Source organism: Trypanosoma cruzi, genomic scaffold (assembly GCF_000209065.1).
Source record: "Trypanosoma cruzi strain CL Brener 1047053517191 genomic scaffold, whole genome shotgun sequence".
In the NCBI taxonomy this organism is placed as follows: Eukaryota; Euglenozoa; class Kinetoplastea; order Trypanosomatida; family Trypanosomatidae; genus Trypanosoma; species Trypanosoma cruzi.
Genome location: NW_001849546.1, coordinates 128,933 through 140,229, shown reverse-complemented (window position 1 = coordinate 140,229; position 11,297 = coordinate 128,933). Strand labels below are relative to the sequence as shown.

Below are 11,297 nucleotides of genomic sequence, written 5' to 3'. Positions count from 1 at the left end.
AAAACATGGTGGCGTCATTGAAAACAACAACGTGCAGCACAAATAACCCCCAAACTCCCAAGCTCCCGGAAAAATTACTTCCAACACACCACCAACACTAATAATAATAATAATAATAATTCAAAAAAAAAAAAAAAATTTAAACAGCAGTTGGGAATACGTCCCCCAGACAAGTAGAATAACGTCAACAGTAAAAGTAAAAATAAACAACAGCAAAAAATAAATAAATACAAGTCAACATATATATATATAGAGATATAGATATAGATGCGGGCCGCGAAACCAGACACCGACTCTCCCACGGCAAGTTAGGGAGGGAAATGGAAGGAATGAAAGTCACGGGGGGCGCAACGAAGTCCTGCCCATCACCCATCCCACCGCCGCATGTCAACTGCCCACGTCTACTTATTCCCTTCCCTCCGTGCGTAATTTGAGCAGCTTCTAATAAACTCTAACAGGGTAAGAAATGTGTCCACACTTACACACACAATAAAATAAAAAATAAGAAAAACATCAAAAAATTCCCCTCCTCCTCCTCCCCTTTTTTCCATTTTTTTTTTTTCTTCACTTTATTTATATTTTCTTAGACTCTTCTTTTCAGCCGCTCCCTAAACAGCAGGTATGTCAAGAGGCATCGTTCAATTATCTCCTCCCCACCCAGCTCAGCCAATACATATATATTTATATTTATATTTATATATAATGGACACAGAGAAGGTTTGAGTAACGACTCCGAAAGAGCACACACAAATACACAAAACTACACGTTTGCAAAAATAAAAATAAACAACAACAACAAAAAAAAAAAGAAGTCGTGAAAGGTAAGGGTATCAAAGATATTTATTATTGTTATTATTCTTTCAACCATGATAGCAGTGTGTGGGGAAGGTGGGGCCTTGACAAAATCTCCTCGACTTTCTTTTTTTTATGTTTGTTCTTTTCTAGTTTTGTTTTTGGTGTTGTTGTGGTAGTGGTGTTTTTGTTCTTCTTCTTTTTCATTTTCGCCTTCTACCCGCTTTTAATGGCAAATCAGGGGCTAATGTCCTTGCTTTTGACTGTTGTGTTCCCCCCCCGCACCCGCACACCCCATCCAAATCACACACGCACAGTTGTGTGGTGCCACTTCTACTTCCACTCCTTTTACTTTTCTTTGCATCTCGTGACGGTTGGTGGTGGTTCCTTCAATTGCCGCACAGAGAGCTTTTCCTTTCATAGGGCACGGAGGCCCGTCTGGACCGTAATGAACGAGACGCGGAAGGAGGGCGGCAGCTGACGGCATCGCATAATTCCTTCAAAGTAAACAACAGTTGTGACCTCACAGACTCGCATGTAGAAAGAATTCGCCGAAGTGTTGCGAGGGCCCTTTTGCGAACCTCGTAGACATGTCCCCGTGTTGTCTCCGTGCTGTAGCTGGGCGGGATATCACGTTCCATCCGCTGAATGCACCTAAGAAATTCCATCACCCGCACCGCCCCAATTTCCAAAAATTCCCTGCTCTTTGCATCCACTTGGCCCTGCTTCAGGCAATGCCAACATGTATCTTCCACACTGACAGAAAATTCATCAAAAAAACCGCTCATAAATTCCCCACAACGCTTCCCCAATAAGGCATCTTGATGCCGCGCAATATCCCCAGAGGAGGGAACAGTACTCGGTGCGCCACCGGTGGTATTAAAATTGGCTGTCTGTTCCTGTTGCTTTTCTTGATTATTATTATTATTATTACACTTCTTGTTGGCAACAGAACGATGCTGCCGCGCAGACAATGCGGAATCGCTAAAACGACGCCCACCTGTATTGAAAGAAGCAAGCGGAGAGGCATCACGACCATTCGAAGGAGTTTGGCGTTTGCCCCATGCATGACATACTGCGGATGACGGGCACGACTTCTGTCGCCGCAATGGCCGTGCAGAAGAAATCGATTTTAAGTGGGTACGCCCCGCTGGATGCGGATGGGGCGCACGAACAGTCTCACCAAAACTCGTGCGCCGTGACGTGCTGCCAGACACTTCAGAATGCTGGTGAGGTCCTATCGAGGAATTACGTGATGCGGGCTGCGACGACGCGGGGTACTCGTGCCGCGGAACTCCCACCACAGACCCGGAATCCACCCCTTCTGACGTATGGCACCGTTCCTTTTGCTTCTCCGACGACTCGGCATGTGGTGCAAATTCGGAATCTTTGGAGGGTTGGTAGGACATGCTGCGTGACGACATGAGCACAGAAGACGGGGAGCGAAAGAGCGGTGGCGGCACGAAGAGTTTGTGGGCTGTAACACGTTGCCGTGACAGCAAAGAGACTCCTGTGTTACTCCCGTTCATTTGCGATGCCGCGTGCACAACGACAGGCTTCCTCTCCAACGCGTTGACCTCCGCTGTCGCCGGTCTCACATCTGAAGATTCAAACGCCCTCAATTTCGTTACGGCGGTGGTGTTGGAGTTATTCGCATGAGTGTGTCCTACACAAGACGCAACGGGCTGCTGCTGCACCCCTTCGGGGCGACGCTCCTCCCTTTCCCTCGGCGTCTTTGGCGGTTCTTCGCCCTCACAGTCCCCGTTCGCGGCACATGGAGATTCCTTCTTTCCCCTCACCGCCTTCACGGATGTCCTTTTGCAGGCGTAACGCTGGTCTCTGTTTGTCATCATATCCCTCAGCGGTCCACCGCCGTGGGCCTCCGTGGGCGGCGGCGGAGATAAGAAATTGCTTCTCTTCTCCAGCTGGAGTGCCGCTGCCATGTACGGTGAGAAGGTGGACGACGTCACACTACAATTCTCGTTGGAGACACGGTCGTAAGATGCCGTTTCGGTTGAGGCCGCCTCTGGCACCTCTGCTGCTGCTGCTGCTGTTTCTTCGTTTGCCTCTGCTGCCTTGGTGCACGCTTCGTCCACACGTCGGAGACAAAATGCTGATGGCTTTTCATTCAACTCCAACGTGTCTCCGATAAAAATGGCCCGCAATACATTGGTTTCAGGAATCAAGCAGATGCCAGCATTATACATTGTAATGTACGCCGACTCAATGGGATCGTTATGTGGGGTTGAGCCGCGCCCATGATCCGCAACATCACAGCGGTAACGTCCGTTGCTGGCATGATTATTGTCACCATCACTTCCCAACGGAGAACTGGCTGATTCATCAACGCCATTGCCTTTGCTGTGGTGGTCGTGATTGACTCCAAACTTGACCGCAATTCTGGTAAACATATCATCGCTCACAAGGGCCATAGTTGTCTTCTCATGTGTGTATGGCCAAGCCATCGTCGTCTTTTCAGGCGGCATGAACGCCACCAACGCACCAGAGTGATCCAAGAGAGACTCGTACCTGCTATTTAACTGTGTGTCGGCAATAAAAAAGGCGTAGCTCCGCAGCAGTCTGCGTGGGGGTGGTTGTGGCGGCGCCAAGAGGAATTCACCCACGTTATAAAATGACCTCAAGGGCGGTATATGTTCTTCCACAGGAAATTTTGAGGAGATGGAACGGGCCAAAGTGGGTGAGGCAAATTGCAGGGGAGAGACAGCGCTATCCTCCCGGAGTTTCTCCACGAGGGACCTCACGTAACTTGGTGTCGTCACATGATACTGGTGGGTCATCGCAAGCAGCACTTCGGGCGTCATCTCGTACCCATCTTGTGTCACGTAAAGAAACCCAATGCAATCAATCTGCATGTGAAAAAATGTCTCACGTGGTAAGACGGGTTCATGCAGGATCGATGCACCCAAAGAAACCGCGTCGCTCAAAAGCAGCAGCCGTTCCGCCTCGTTCAGCTTGGACGATGCCACTAAAATCAGTGCCGTGCTGAGCACCCGAGCGGTCACGCGCCTGCCAAATTTAATAGTATCCTCACGGTAAACAAAGCAGCCATTTTCGCGGCCAATGAGCTCCTTGTTGACCAGTGTGCCGTGCTTGGAGCGATCCGTCACACTCACATCCATCTCTGTGTTCGGGTCCAACACGTCATATGGTGACGTGGCCCGCACGGTGATGGTGGCGTGGTGACGCGAGATGGAAGGGTCGCCGTTGGGCAGCGGCAAACGACACTCTTTTCGCCCAACGGTGTACGTCTCCCCAGCGAGAAGAAAGTGCCGCCGCACATCGCCACGACCGCAATTTACCTCCAGAACCCGCATGGACGGCCAAATGTAATGCGTCCTGCACCCCGCTCGCCCGCCCCCCTTTTTTCCTCCTCCTCCTCCTTCAAGGTTTGAGGCAATAAGGAGCAAAAACAGTGATCCTGCTGATAGGGGTCAGTAATAATAAAAACAACAGTCTCCCTCAACCCTGTTCCCAGTGATGCTCCCCTTCTTTCCTTTTCTATTCTTTTTTGGTTTGGTTTGTTTGTCCCCAGTTCCTCTAAACGCGTTTGATTCGCAAGTGCCCCCCACCCTACACACACAAACAAGCAGAAAGAGAGAGGGAGAGAGAGACAGAGAAAAAAAAAAAAAGAGATGATATTCAAAAGGGAGAGAAAAAAAAAGGGGGGGACAGCCACAAAGAGAGCTACACGGCAGTCGTCATGGTAAATGCAAACAACATCCCCTCGCTTTCCTTTTTTTTTTTTCTTCTTTTCTTAAAAGGAAAAATTGTAGGTTGAAAGAACACTAACGCCCCTATATGGCTGAATCACACACACACACACACACAGAGAGGAAGGCACATAAGAAAAAATAAACGCGAAAGAGTGACACTCGCTGGCTACAGAAGATTCATTGCAGCAAGTTCATGGACGGTGGGGCAACCCATCAGTTTGTACACGTACTGTACCTTGTGCATGTACTCCATGGACTGAAGAAATATCATCTCAAATGCCATCCGCTGCAATGCCAAGTCCGCCATGTGCTTTGTCAACTCATCCAACTCTTCCCGTGTCTCCACTGAGAGAAGCTCCCACAGCAGCTGACGAACAAAAAAAGCCTTCTTCTCTTTGCTCTCATACGGCTGCCAACCAAAGTAGGCTTTGATTCGCTGCAAACGTAAAGCGTCATACATTCTTTCACCGTTGCTTCTTCCCCAGCACTTCTGTGTGAAGTTAGTCATCATTCCCGCAGAGATTGGAGGAAACAGCTGCGTGACTAGGCGTGAAATGCGCAGTTTCCACATACGTTCCCCGCTATACCAAAAACCAAATGGGCTACGTCCTTGCAGTACATGCGACAAGGCTTGATGGGGTGGTTGCGTCAAAAAAAAAAGAAGCGCCTCCAGTTCTGCACGCCGCATCGCATCATCCATGACATGAAGATGATCCCATGTTGTATGACGGGTCGCGTAGTGGTGTACGCTTGGCGCTGTCATCATGCAAGAATGCAGGATTTCCTCACCTGACCAGTCCCGTGCGTGTGCGGCGTATAGGAAAAGAAAATACTGCAAGTTTGTGTGGTCGCGATCACCAATGTGCACGCCCATCGTCGCACCTAGTGGCTCCTGACACAAGTGGCACCACCCGGTTTTGAGGTCCAGCCAAGCCTGTTTGTTGTTGCCCTCAAAAATATCAAACGATCGCTCCGTCATGGGCGTTGTTGACTCCGGCGACGTACCACGTGTGCCAAGGCGGCAGTGTGCATCCATGGCACCTAAATGCTGCCCAAGCGACGGGCCGGTGCTGAGCGTGGCGGCCCCCACCAGTTGCCGCAGCGACTTGGACGACGAGGCGGAGGAACAAGATCCCGTCCTGGCTACCGTGCAGACAGGGGTCAGCTTTGGTGCCAACAGAAGAGTCACTCGCCCGCAGCGCATGGCCTGAAGATGATGGGATCCAATCGCGGACCTATTCACGTGCCACCTATCATCGACAGCAGACCAAAAAATAAAAATAAAAATAAAAAATAAAAACAAATGCTCAGCCCATGTACATTCGTGTAAACACATACAATGATGCATCTTCCCTCTCCATTCTTCGTTGACAATGATCACGCCGGCGTGGATGGCGCCCAGAGCGTATATTTATTTATTTATTTATTCACATTTGAGGTGGAAGGGCAAAGAGAGGGAGAGAGAGAGAGAGAGCCGCTGGAAGACTCTCTAAAAAATTGATTTTTTTTTTTTTGAAACCGTCATTTCCAGTTCCAACTGATATTACTTCGTCTTCTTAAGCTTCGGTGGAGAAAAGGAAAAAGAAGAAGGAGGAGGAGGATGGGCGGCCCTTGCGGACATTTCTTTCCTTGCAGGGTGCGAGGATGCCGCGACGAGTCGTTTGTACGCTTCCCACCCCCACCAACACGGAACGAAAAGATAACAAAGACAGCCAAACACTATCGCAAACCAAAAGTACAGCAAATAGTGCGGTGTAAACTCCAATTTATAGTCCACGTCAAGATGTGGCATCCCGCTAATTATCTCCTCCCCAATATACACTAAAGTGCCGTACGCCTGCGTCACACAGGAAAAAAACTCCAGTGCGTCACGGTGTCGGCTGTGGGTTTGATAGGCCCTGTATAGCAAAATACAAAGCGGCCCTTTCACGAAGAGTTCCATGAGGGAAACAACATGCACCGCGGATCCTTCAAAGTTGCCCAACGCCGCACCGTAACGCTTGTCAAATTTCTCGTAGTTTCTTGCAAGGAGTGTGCTCGCCTTAAAAACACCAACGAGACCGTCCATGAAAATGTGAATCACCACGCCGTTAAGAAGATACCAGCGGGCCCGCATCCGCTCGTAGAATGTTGACAAGGGCGGGGAACGATACCTCCAACGGGCAATCTTCGCCTCGGCAACAGCAATAAAGAGCAGCGCTGCGGCAAACAACATTGCTGGCTCAGTCAAGTACCCAATGACATCTGCGTACGTGAGGTGCTCACGATCCACAAGGATAGGCACAAAAATGCAGGAAACGCAGAAGTATACAAAAGGATCCACAAAAACCTCCAAAAACATTACGTCGGCGAAAAGATATATAAAATAATAATAATAATAATATAATTCCTCTCAGACTTACGCCCTACAGGCATCAGAGAACAGTAAAAAAAAGAGAAAAAAGAGAAAAAAGAGAAAAAAGGAAAAAAAGAGCTCCCAACAACTTAAAGAAGTGGAGTCAGTCCGCATCCTTCTTTTATCGTTCGTCGCCCACCACCACCACCACCACCGCCCTGCCTCTTCACAACTTTACATGCAATCACCACTCTCCCCAACTTCCCCCTTCATTTTTCCCCTTTTCATCGTTCTTTCCTCTCTCCCCGTGTGTGTGAATCAAACAGCCATTCACCCTACTTGAGCAGCTGCCCGAAACGCAGCTCCAACGGCTCCCACCCAAAGCCTTCCGTCGCCTCCCCGCTTCCCGCATCCACGAGGCACGGCGGCATCTCCCCGCTCCACGGCTTACGCCTCCACTTGCAACAAGTGAAATCCAGTCTGTAACGCCGTTGTCAAATCCGTCCGAAGCCGATATTCCCAGTATGACATCGCGCAAGGGCTTGGAAAGGATGGCGGAAAGATGATGCTCAGCACATCCGCCAGTACTTCCTCCTTCAGCAGTCGATCCGACAGTGTCGTGGTGGAGAGCGAGGGGGATGAATTCACTTCAATCAGATGGGGTCGCAGGCAGTCATCGATGAGTATGTCATACCCGTACAGCTCAAAACAGTGCCTGTCGTTGAACATCACAGACTCCATCGCCCTAAGGCTGTGATAAATCGTAAACTCAATGCTCCGCATCAATCCATCCGCGCACACCGCCCCGTATCGACCCTGCACAAAGAGGCACAAATTCGCCAAGGACCACTTCCCGCCATGCACCTCGTTGTATGCATCCTCGCCCTTCTGCAATGCCACGTTCGTAAGGTGTGAGCAGAGGTTATCATCCTTGAGGGCGTTGGCGACATAGGGAGTGGCACAAAAGCGGGCAAAGCCCTGCTCATGCAAGTACGCCACCAATGGCTTAAAAGATGTTACAAGCACATAGAGACGCAGATCAAATTTCTTTCCACCAATCAAAAGTGGATTGGCAACGTACTTGGAGACAACAAACGTGCTCGCTGGCAATCCCTCCGCCTCATCTGCCTCCTTCCTCTCTTTAATCCACCTCTTTAGCTGTGTGATGCGATTGATGAGAAAGATGCCGCGACCCTGTGAACGAGATGTGGGCTTCACAATCCACGTGCTACAAGGCTGCCGTCTAAACTCCTGCGTGAACATTTGGAAATCATTCGGAATGTTGTACGTCACGGGCACGCAATCTACAAAACGCAGCCAGCCGGATGGTTTCTCACTCCATTCGTACGGTGCCCGACATGGCGGCGTATACCGCACCATCAGCTGTGCATTGTTGGGGTCTCGGATGTACTTCTTGATGTTTTTGTACATCAAGTCCTTCCGGGTCAGCTCATAGTGGTTCGGAAAGTGATTTATGATCTGCGTGTCGGTCAGGCGGTATTCCGCCGTGGAGAAAATGCTGCGCACGCGCCCCACATTCATCCAAAAAAAGTGCCAGTCGTCGGACATCACGTCTTCGTCCTCCAAAATCTCAATACTGTGCGGGAAACGCTGAAAGGCAAAGTGAATTACGTGCTTATCCAAGTCTGTGCGGTAACGCAGAGGCGGGGTGTCGTCCCCCTTTGCGCGGTCCTCCAATAACGAGAGCGGCGTGCTGGTTGCCCCTGCCGTTGCGACAGCCGGTGCTGCCACAGACGATGTTGTGAACGTTTTCTTTGTTGACATGACTTGGGCAGCCTTCGAGCTCCCATTTGCCTCTGTGTGCCTCGCAGTCCCGTACTCATTCCAAGACTGCGCTTCCTTGTGCCGCATCGATCCTCACGTTCTCTAAGCGAAGAAACTTTCGCGGTGACAAAAAAGAAAAAAAAACACCACCCGCGTTATTTTAGTTTTATTTATAAAGTCTTAAGTTCCCTTTTCAATTCACGGCCCCTCCTCCCTCTCTCTCCAAATAAAAAAATAAAAAGGTTAGAAGGAGATGTGCGTACGTGCCGCTTATGCCTGTTGCCTTTTTAACGGTATCCCCTTCGGCCGGTTGAATCCGCCCCGTCCACACCACCGTTGGCTCTCCAAAATTGCACCCTCTTTGATGTCGGCAAAAGAAATGTAAGAGAAAAGAGGAAAAAAAAAAAAAACGGCAACAGGAAGTCTCTGTGACTTGTTCCTAGCGATGTCCACGGCGACGCACCCTCGCCCACCGAGGGACAAGGGGGGAAAAAAAAGAGAGATAAAAAAGTAATCGCAACAAAACGCACGATGGGGGTGCAATTAATCAATTAATGAGAGCTCGTCGACCCCATTTCCCTGCTCGCCCTCTTCTTCTTCTTCTTCAGTGTCGGCTGCTCTGATGAACTACCATTCACCGCCTCGCGTGTATCCCTACCGCACGTACGAGCAGCGCCAGCAGCCGTGTGATGATGATTTTCCGTGTGGCTTACTTCCCGCCGCCCTCTCTTTGCAGCCTTGCATCCGCCATAGGACGATTCATGCCGGTCTCCTTCCTCATCGGCACGTGTCACGGACAATGTTTCCGCCGACTCTCTGCGGCGCTTGCGTCCACATAATTCCACTTTGTCTCCTGCACGGGAAACACTCTTCTGTTTCTTCATTGGCCTCTCCTCCTGCCCAGTGTTTCCTGGCGCCCTACCCCCGTCGTGTCGGAGGAGTTGCCTCACGTCTTCATCCTCCTCTCCCAAGAAACGCCGAATTTCCGCAATAAAAGCCTTGTCATTCTGGCGCAGCATGTGCCGCTTCGCCTCAGCACTGCTCTCCTCGCTGCGTGACTGCTTCTCAACCAGCTGACGCTGGGCGTTAAGTTTCTTTTTCAGTCGCCGCAGTGTCTTCTTGTCACGCCCCTCCGGCATTGCAAGGGAAGATGCCTTTTCAAGTGTCTTTTGCAGCTGCCGCGCCGCAGAGGGCTCCTCGCTTGACTGCATGTGAACTGGAATGCGCCGCACCTCACCGTCACTGCTGCCACGCTTGCATTTCTGAGGTCGCCTTGCTTCACGGACAGTGCCAGCCACAAACGGCTGCATGGTGGTTGTGACGCCACGATTGCTTGACGATAATGTCTCGGCCGCTCGGCAAAAAGGCGATAAAAAGAGCAGATCCCTCACATACGAAGGATATGTGTCTGTAACGTACTCAAACGACTCCGGCAGTGTGACACATTCAACGAGAGGAAGTGGTTCCTCCCGCTCAATCCTTCCTTTTGACGCCAGCATGCGATGCTGCTCATGTCGTGAGAGACGCCGTGGTGGCTGAAGGACGTTCAGCTGCACAGGAGACGTGAAATCCCGCAGACACTGTTCGCTGACCGTCAGGAACTCGCCTGCAACCTCAACAGCCTGCTTGGCGGCATCTGCCACCATTGCGGCGTCGTTACTCGTGAACAACTGCTGCGCTATGGTCTCATACTTGCGTGAGGAGCGAAGCGCCTGCGCCACACTCGCAGGTAACGTCGCCTCTGTGGGCATCAGTGCGACAAATGTCTCCAGCGGTGTCAGAGGGCCACGGGCGTCACGACGGGGTTGAATGCGAATGCCGCGGCGATTCTTCAGGCAGTGGAGTACCGCCGCACGGAGGTGGTTGAGATGGGGAGACATGGGCGCAGGTATGTACTGGTAGTCGGGGCACACGCCGGTAACGGTGGTGTAGAGCGACCACAGCGAGGCGCGAAGCAACTCCATGCCTACTCCCGCATCGCAGTCGCCGGTGTAGTCGGATGCCTGAAGAACATCCGACAAAAAATCCACGTCGATGGACATCAAGTCCGGGGCGACCAGGCAACGCCGCATCGACGCCGCTCGCACAGTGCGGTACCGCTTCCACAAGATAGGTGCCACATCGCCCACCCCAACGTAGTGGTCACCGCCGTTAAGAAGAAAAAGAAACACAAAGTCCACCCGCACCGAAGCGAGTTCTTGCACGGTTAGCCGAAACTCCCCGGCTCCTTGTGTTCCGCCACGCAGCCACCGGTACAGCATTTCGGAAACACTGATGAGCTGCATTGAAGAAGGCCCCACGACGAAGAGATTGTGGTACTGCGTCGCCCCCAGGCACGTCAGGGTGAGATCAATGTCATTGCCAATCACAACAACCGTGTGGTTCGGGTTGTACCGCTCGCCCCGCGAGAGGGAGGCGGTGGCAACGTGGGCAAGAGCCCGCGCGATCTTTGCCTCGCCCTCGCCAGCCGCCGTGGAGCCGTGAAGAAAGACAGGAACAAAGTGGGGCAGAAATCCGCGCCCACCTCGCAGCTTGAACTGCGCCGCCAAGGCGTTCTCCAACTCCACAAGAAAGAGGGAGCCGGGCGTCACGGCAAGTGATGTCAATTGCTGCGCACTGCCCGTGTCGAGCAGCGCCAACCGCCGTCTTCG

General features: G+C 51.3%; 5 protein-coding genes across 5 annotated transcripts, besides 16 other annotated features; all 5 read right to left on the bottom strand.

The window, feature by feature from the left end:
- Positions 1 to 7,991: a sequence feature (heterozygous, non-Esmeraldo-like haplotype).
- Positions 99 to 120: a microsatellite.
- Positions 123 to 144: a sequence feature (AT_rich).
- Positions 531 to 599: a sequence feature (A-rich).
- Positions 670 to 702: a microsatellite.
- Positions 772 to 811: a microsatellite.
- Positions 917 to 1,008: a sequence feature (A-rich).
- On the bottom strand, positions 1,182 to 4,127 carry Tc00.1047053509253.50 (recombination initiation protein NBS1, putative; the record flags this gene model as incomplete). Its single annotated transcript, XM_801599.1, has 1 exon — positions 1,182 to 4,127. One exon carries the CDS (start codon positions 4,125 to 4,127, stop codon positions 1,182 to 1,184), a length of 2,946 nt encoding a protein of 981 aa, XP_806692.1.
- Positions 4,402 to 4,446: a sequence feature (CT-rich).
- Positions 4,622 to 4,641: a microsatellite.
- Tc00.1047053509253.40 (hypothetical protein, conserved) lies at positions 4,693 to 5,874 on the bottom strand (the record flags this gene model as incomplete). Its single annotated transcript, XM_801598.1, has 1 exon — positions 4,693 to 5,874. The coding sequence occupies one exon, from the start codon at positions 5,872 to 5,874 to the stop codon at positions 4,693 to 4,695; it is 1,182 nt and encodes a 393-aa protein (XP_806691.1).
- Positions 5,797 to 5,830: a microsatellite.
- Positions 5,935 to 5,954: a microsatellite.
- Positions 5,977 to 6,000: a microsatellite.
- Positions 6,070 to 6,867, bottom strand: Tc00.1047053509253.30 (hypothetical protein, conserved; the record flags this gene model as incomplete). The annotated part of the gene is made up of 1 exon (XM_801597.1): positions 6,070 to 6,867. The coding sequence occupies one exon, from the start codon at positions 6,865 to 6,867 to the stop codon at positions 6,070 to 6,072; it is 798 nt and encodes a 265-aa protein (XP_806690.1).
- Positions 6,883 to 6,914: a sequence feature (AT_rich).
- Positions 6,953 to 6,998: a sequence feature (T-rich).
- Positions 7,057 to 7,079: a microsatellite.
- Positions 7,309 to 8,733, bottom strand: Tc00.1047053509253.20 (tubulin tyrosine ligase, putative; the record flags this gene model as incomplete). Its single annotated transcript, XM_801596.1, has 1 exon — positions 7,309 to 8,733. One exon carries the CDS (start codon positions 8,731 to 8,733, stop codon positions 7,309 to 7,311), a length of 1,425 nt encoding a protein of 474 aa, XP_806689.1.
- Positions 7,992 to 11,297: a sequence feature (areas not merged during assembly with more than two copies in the genome that could not be assigned to a particular haplotype).
- On the bottom strand, positions 9,198 to 11,297 carry Tc00.1047053509253.10 (hypothetical protein, conserved; the record flags this gene model as incomplete). Its single annotated transcript, XM_801595.1, has 1 exon — positions 9,198 to 11,297. A coding segment is annotated over one exon (2,100 nt), but the record flags the coding sequence as incomplete, so codon positions are not given.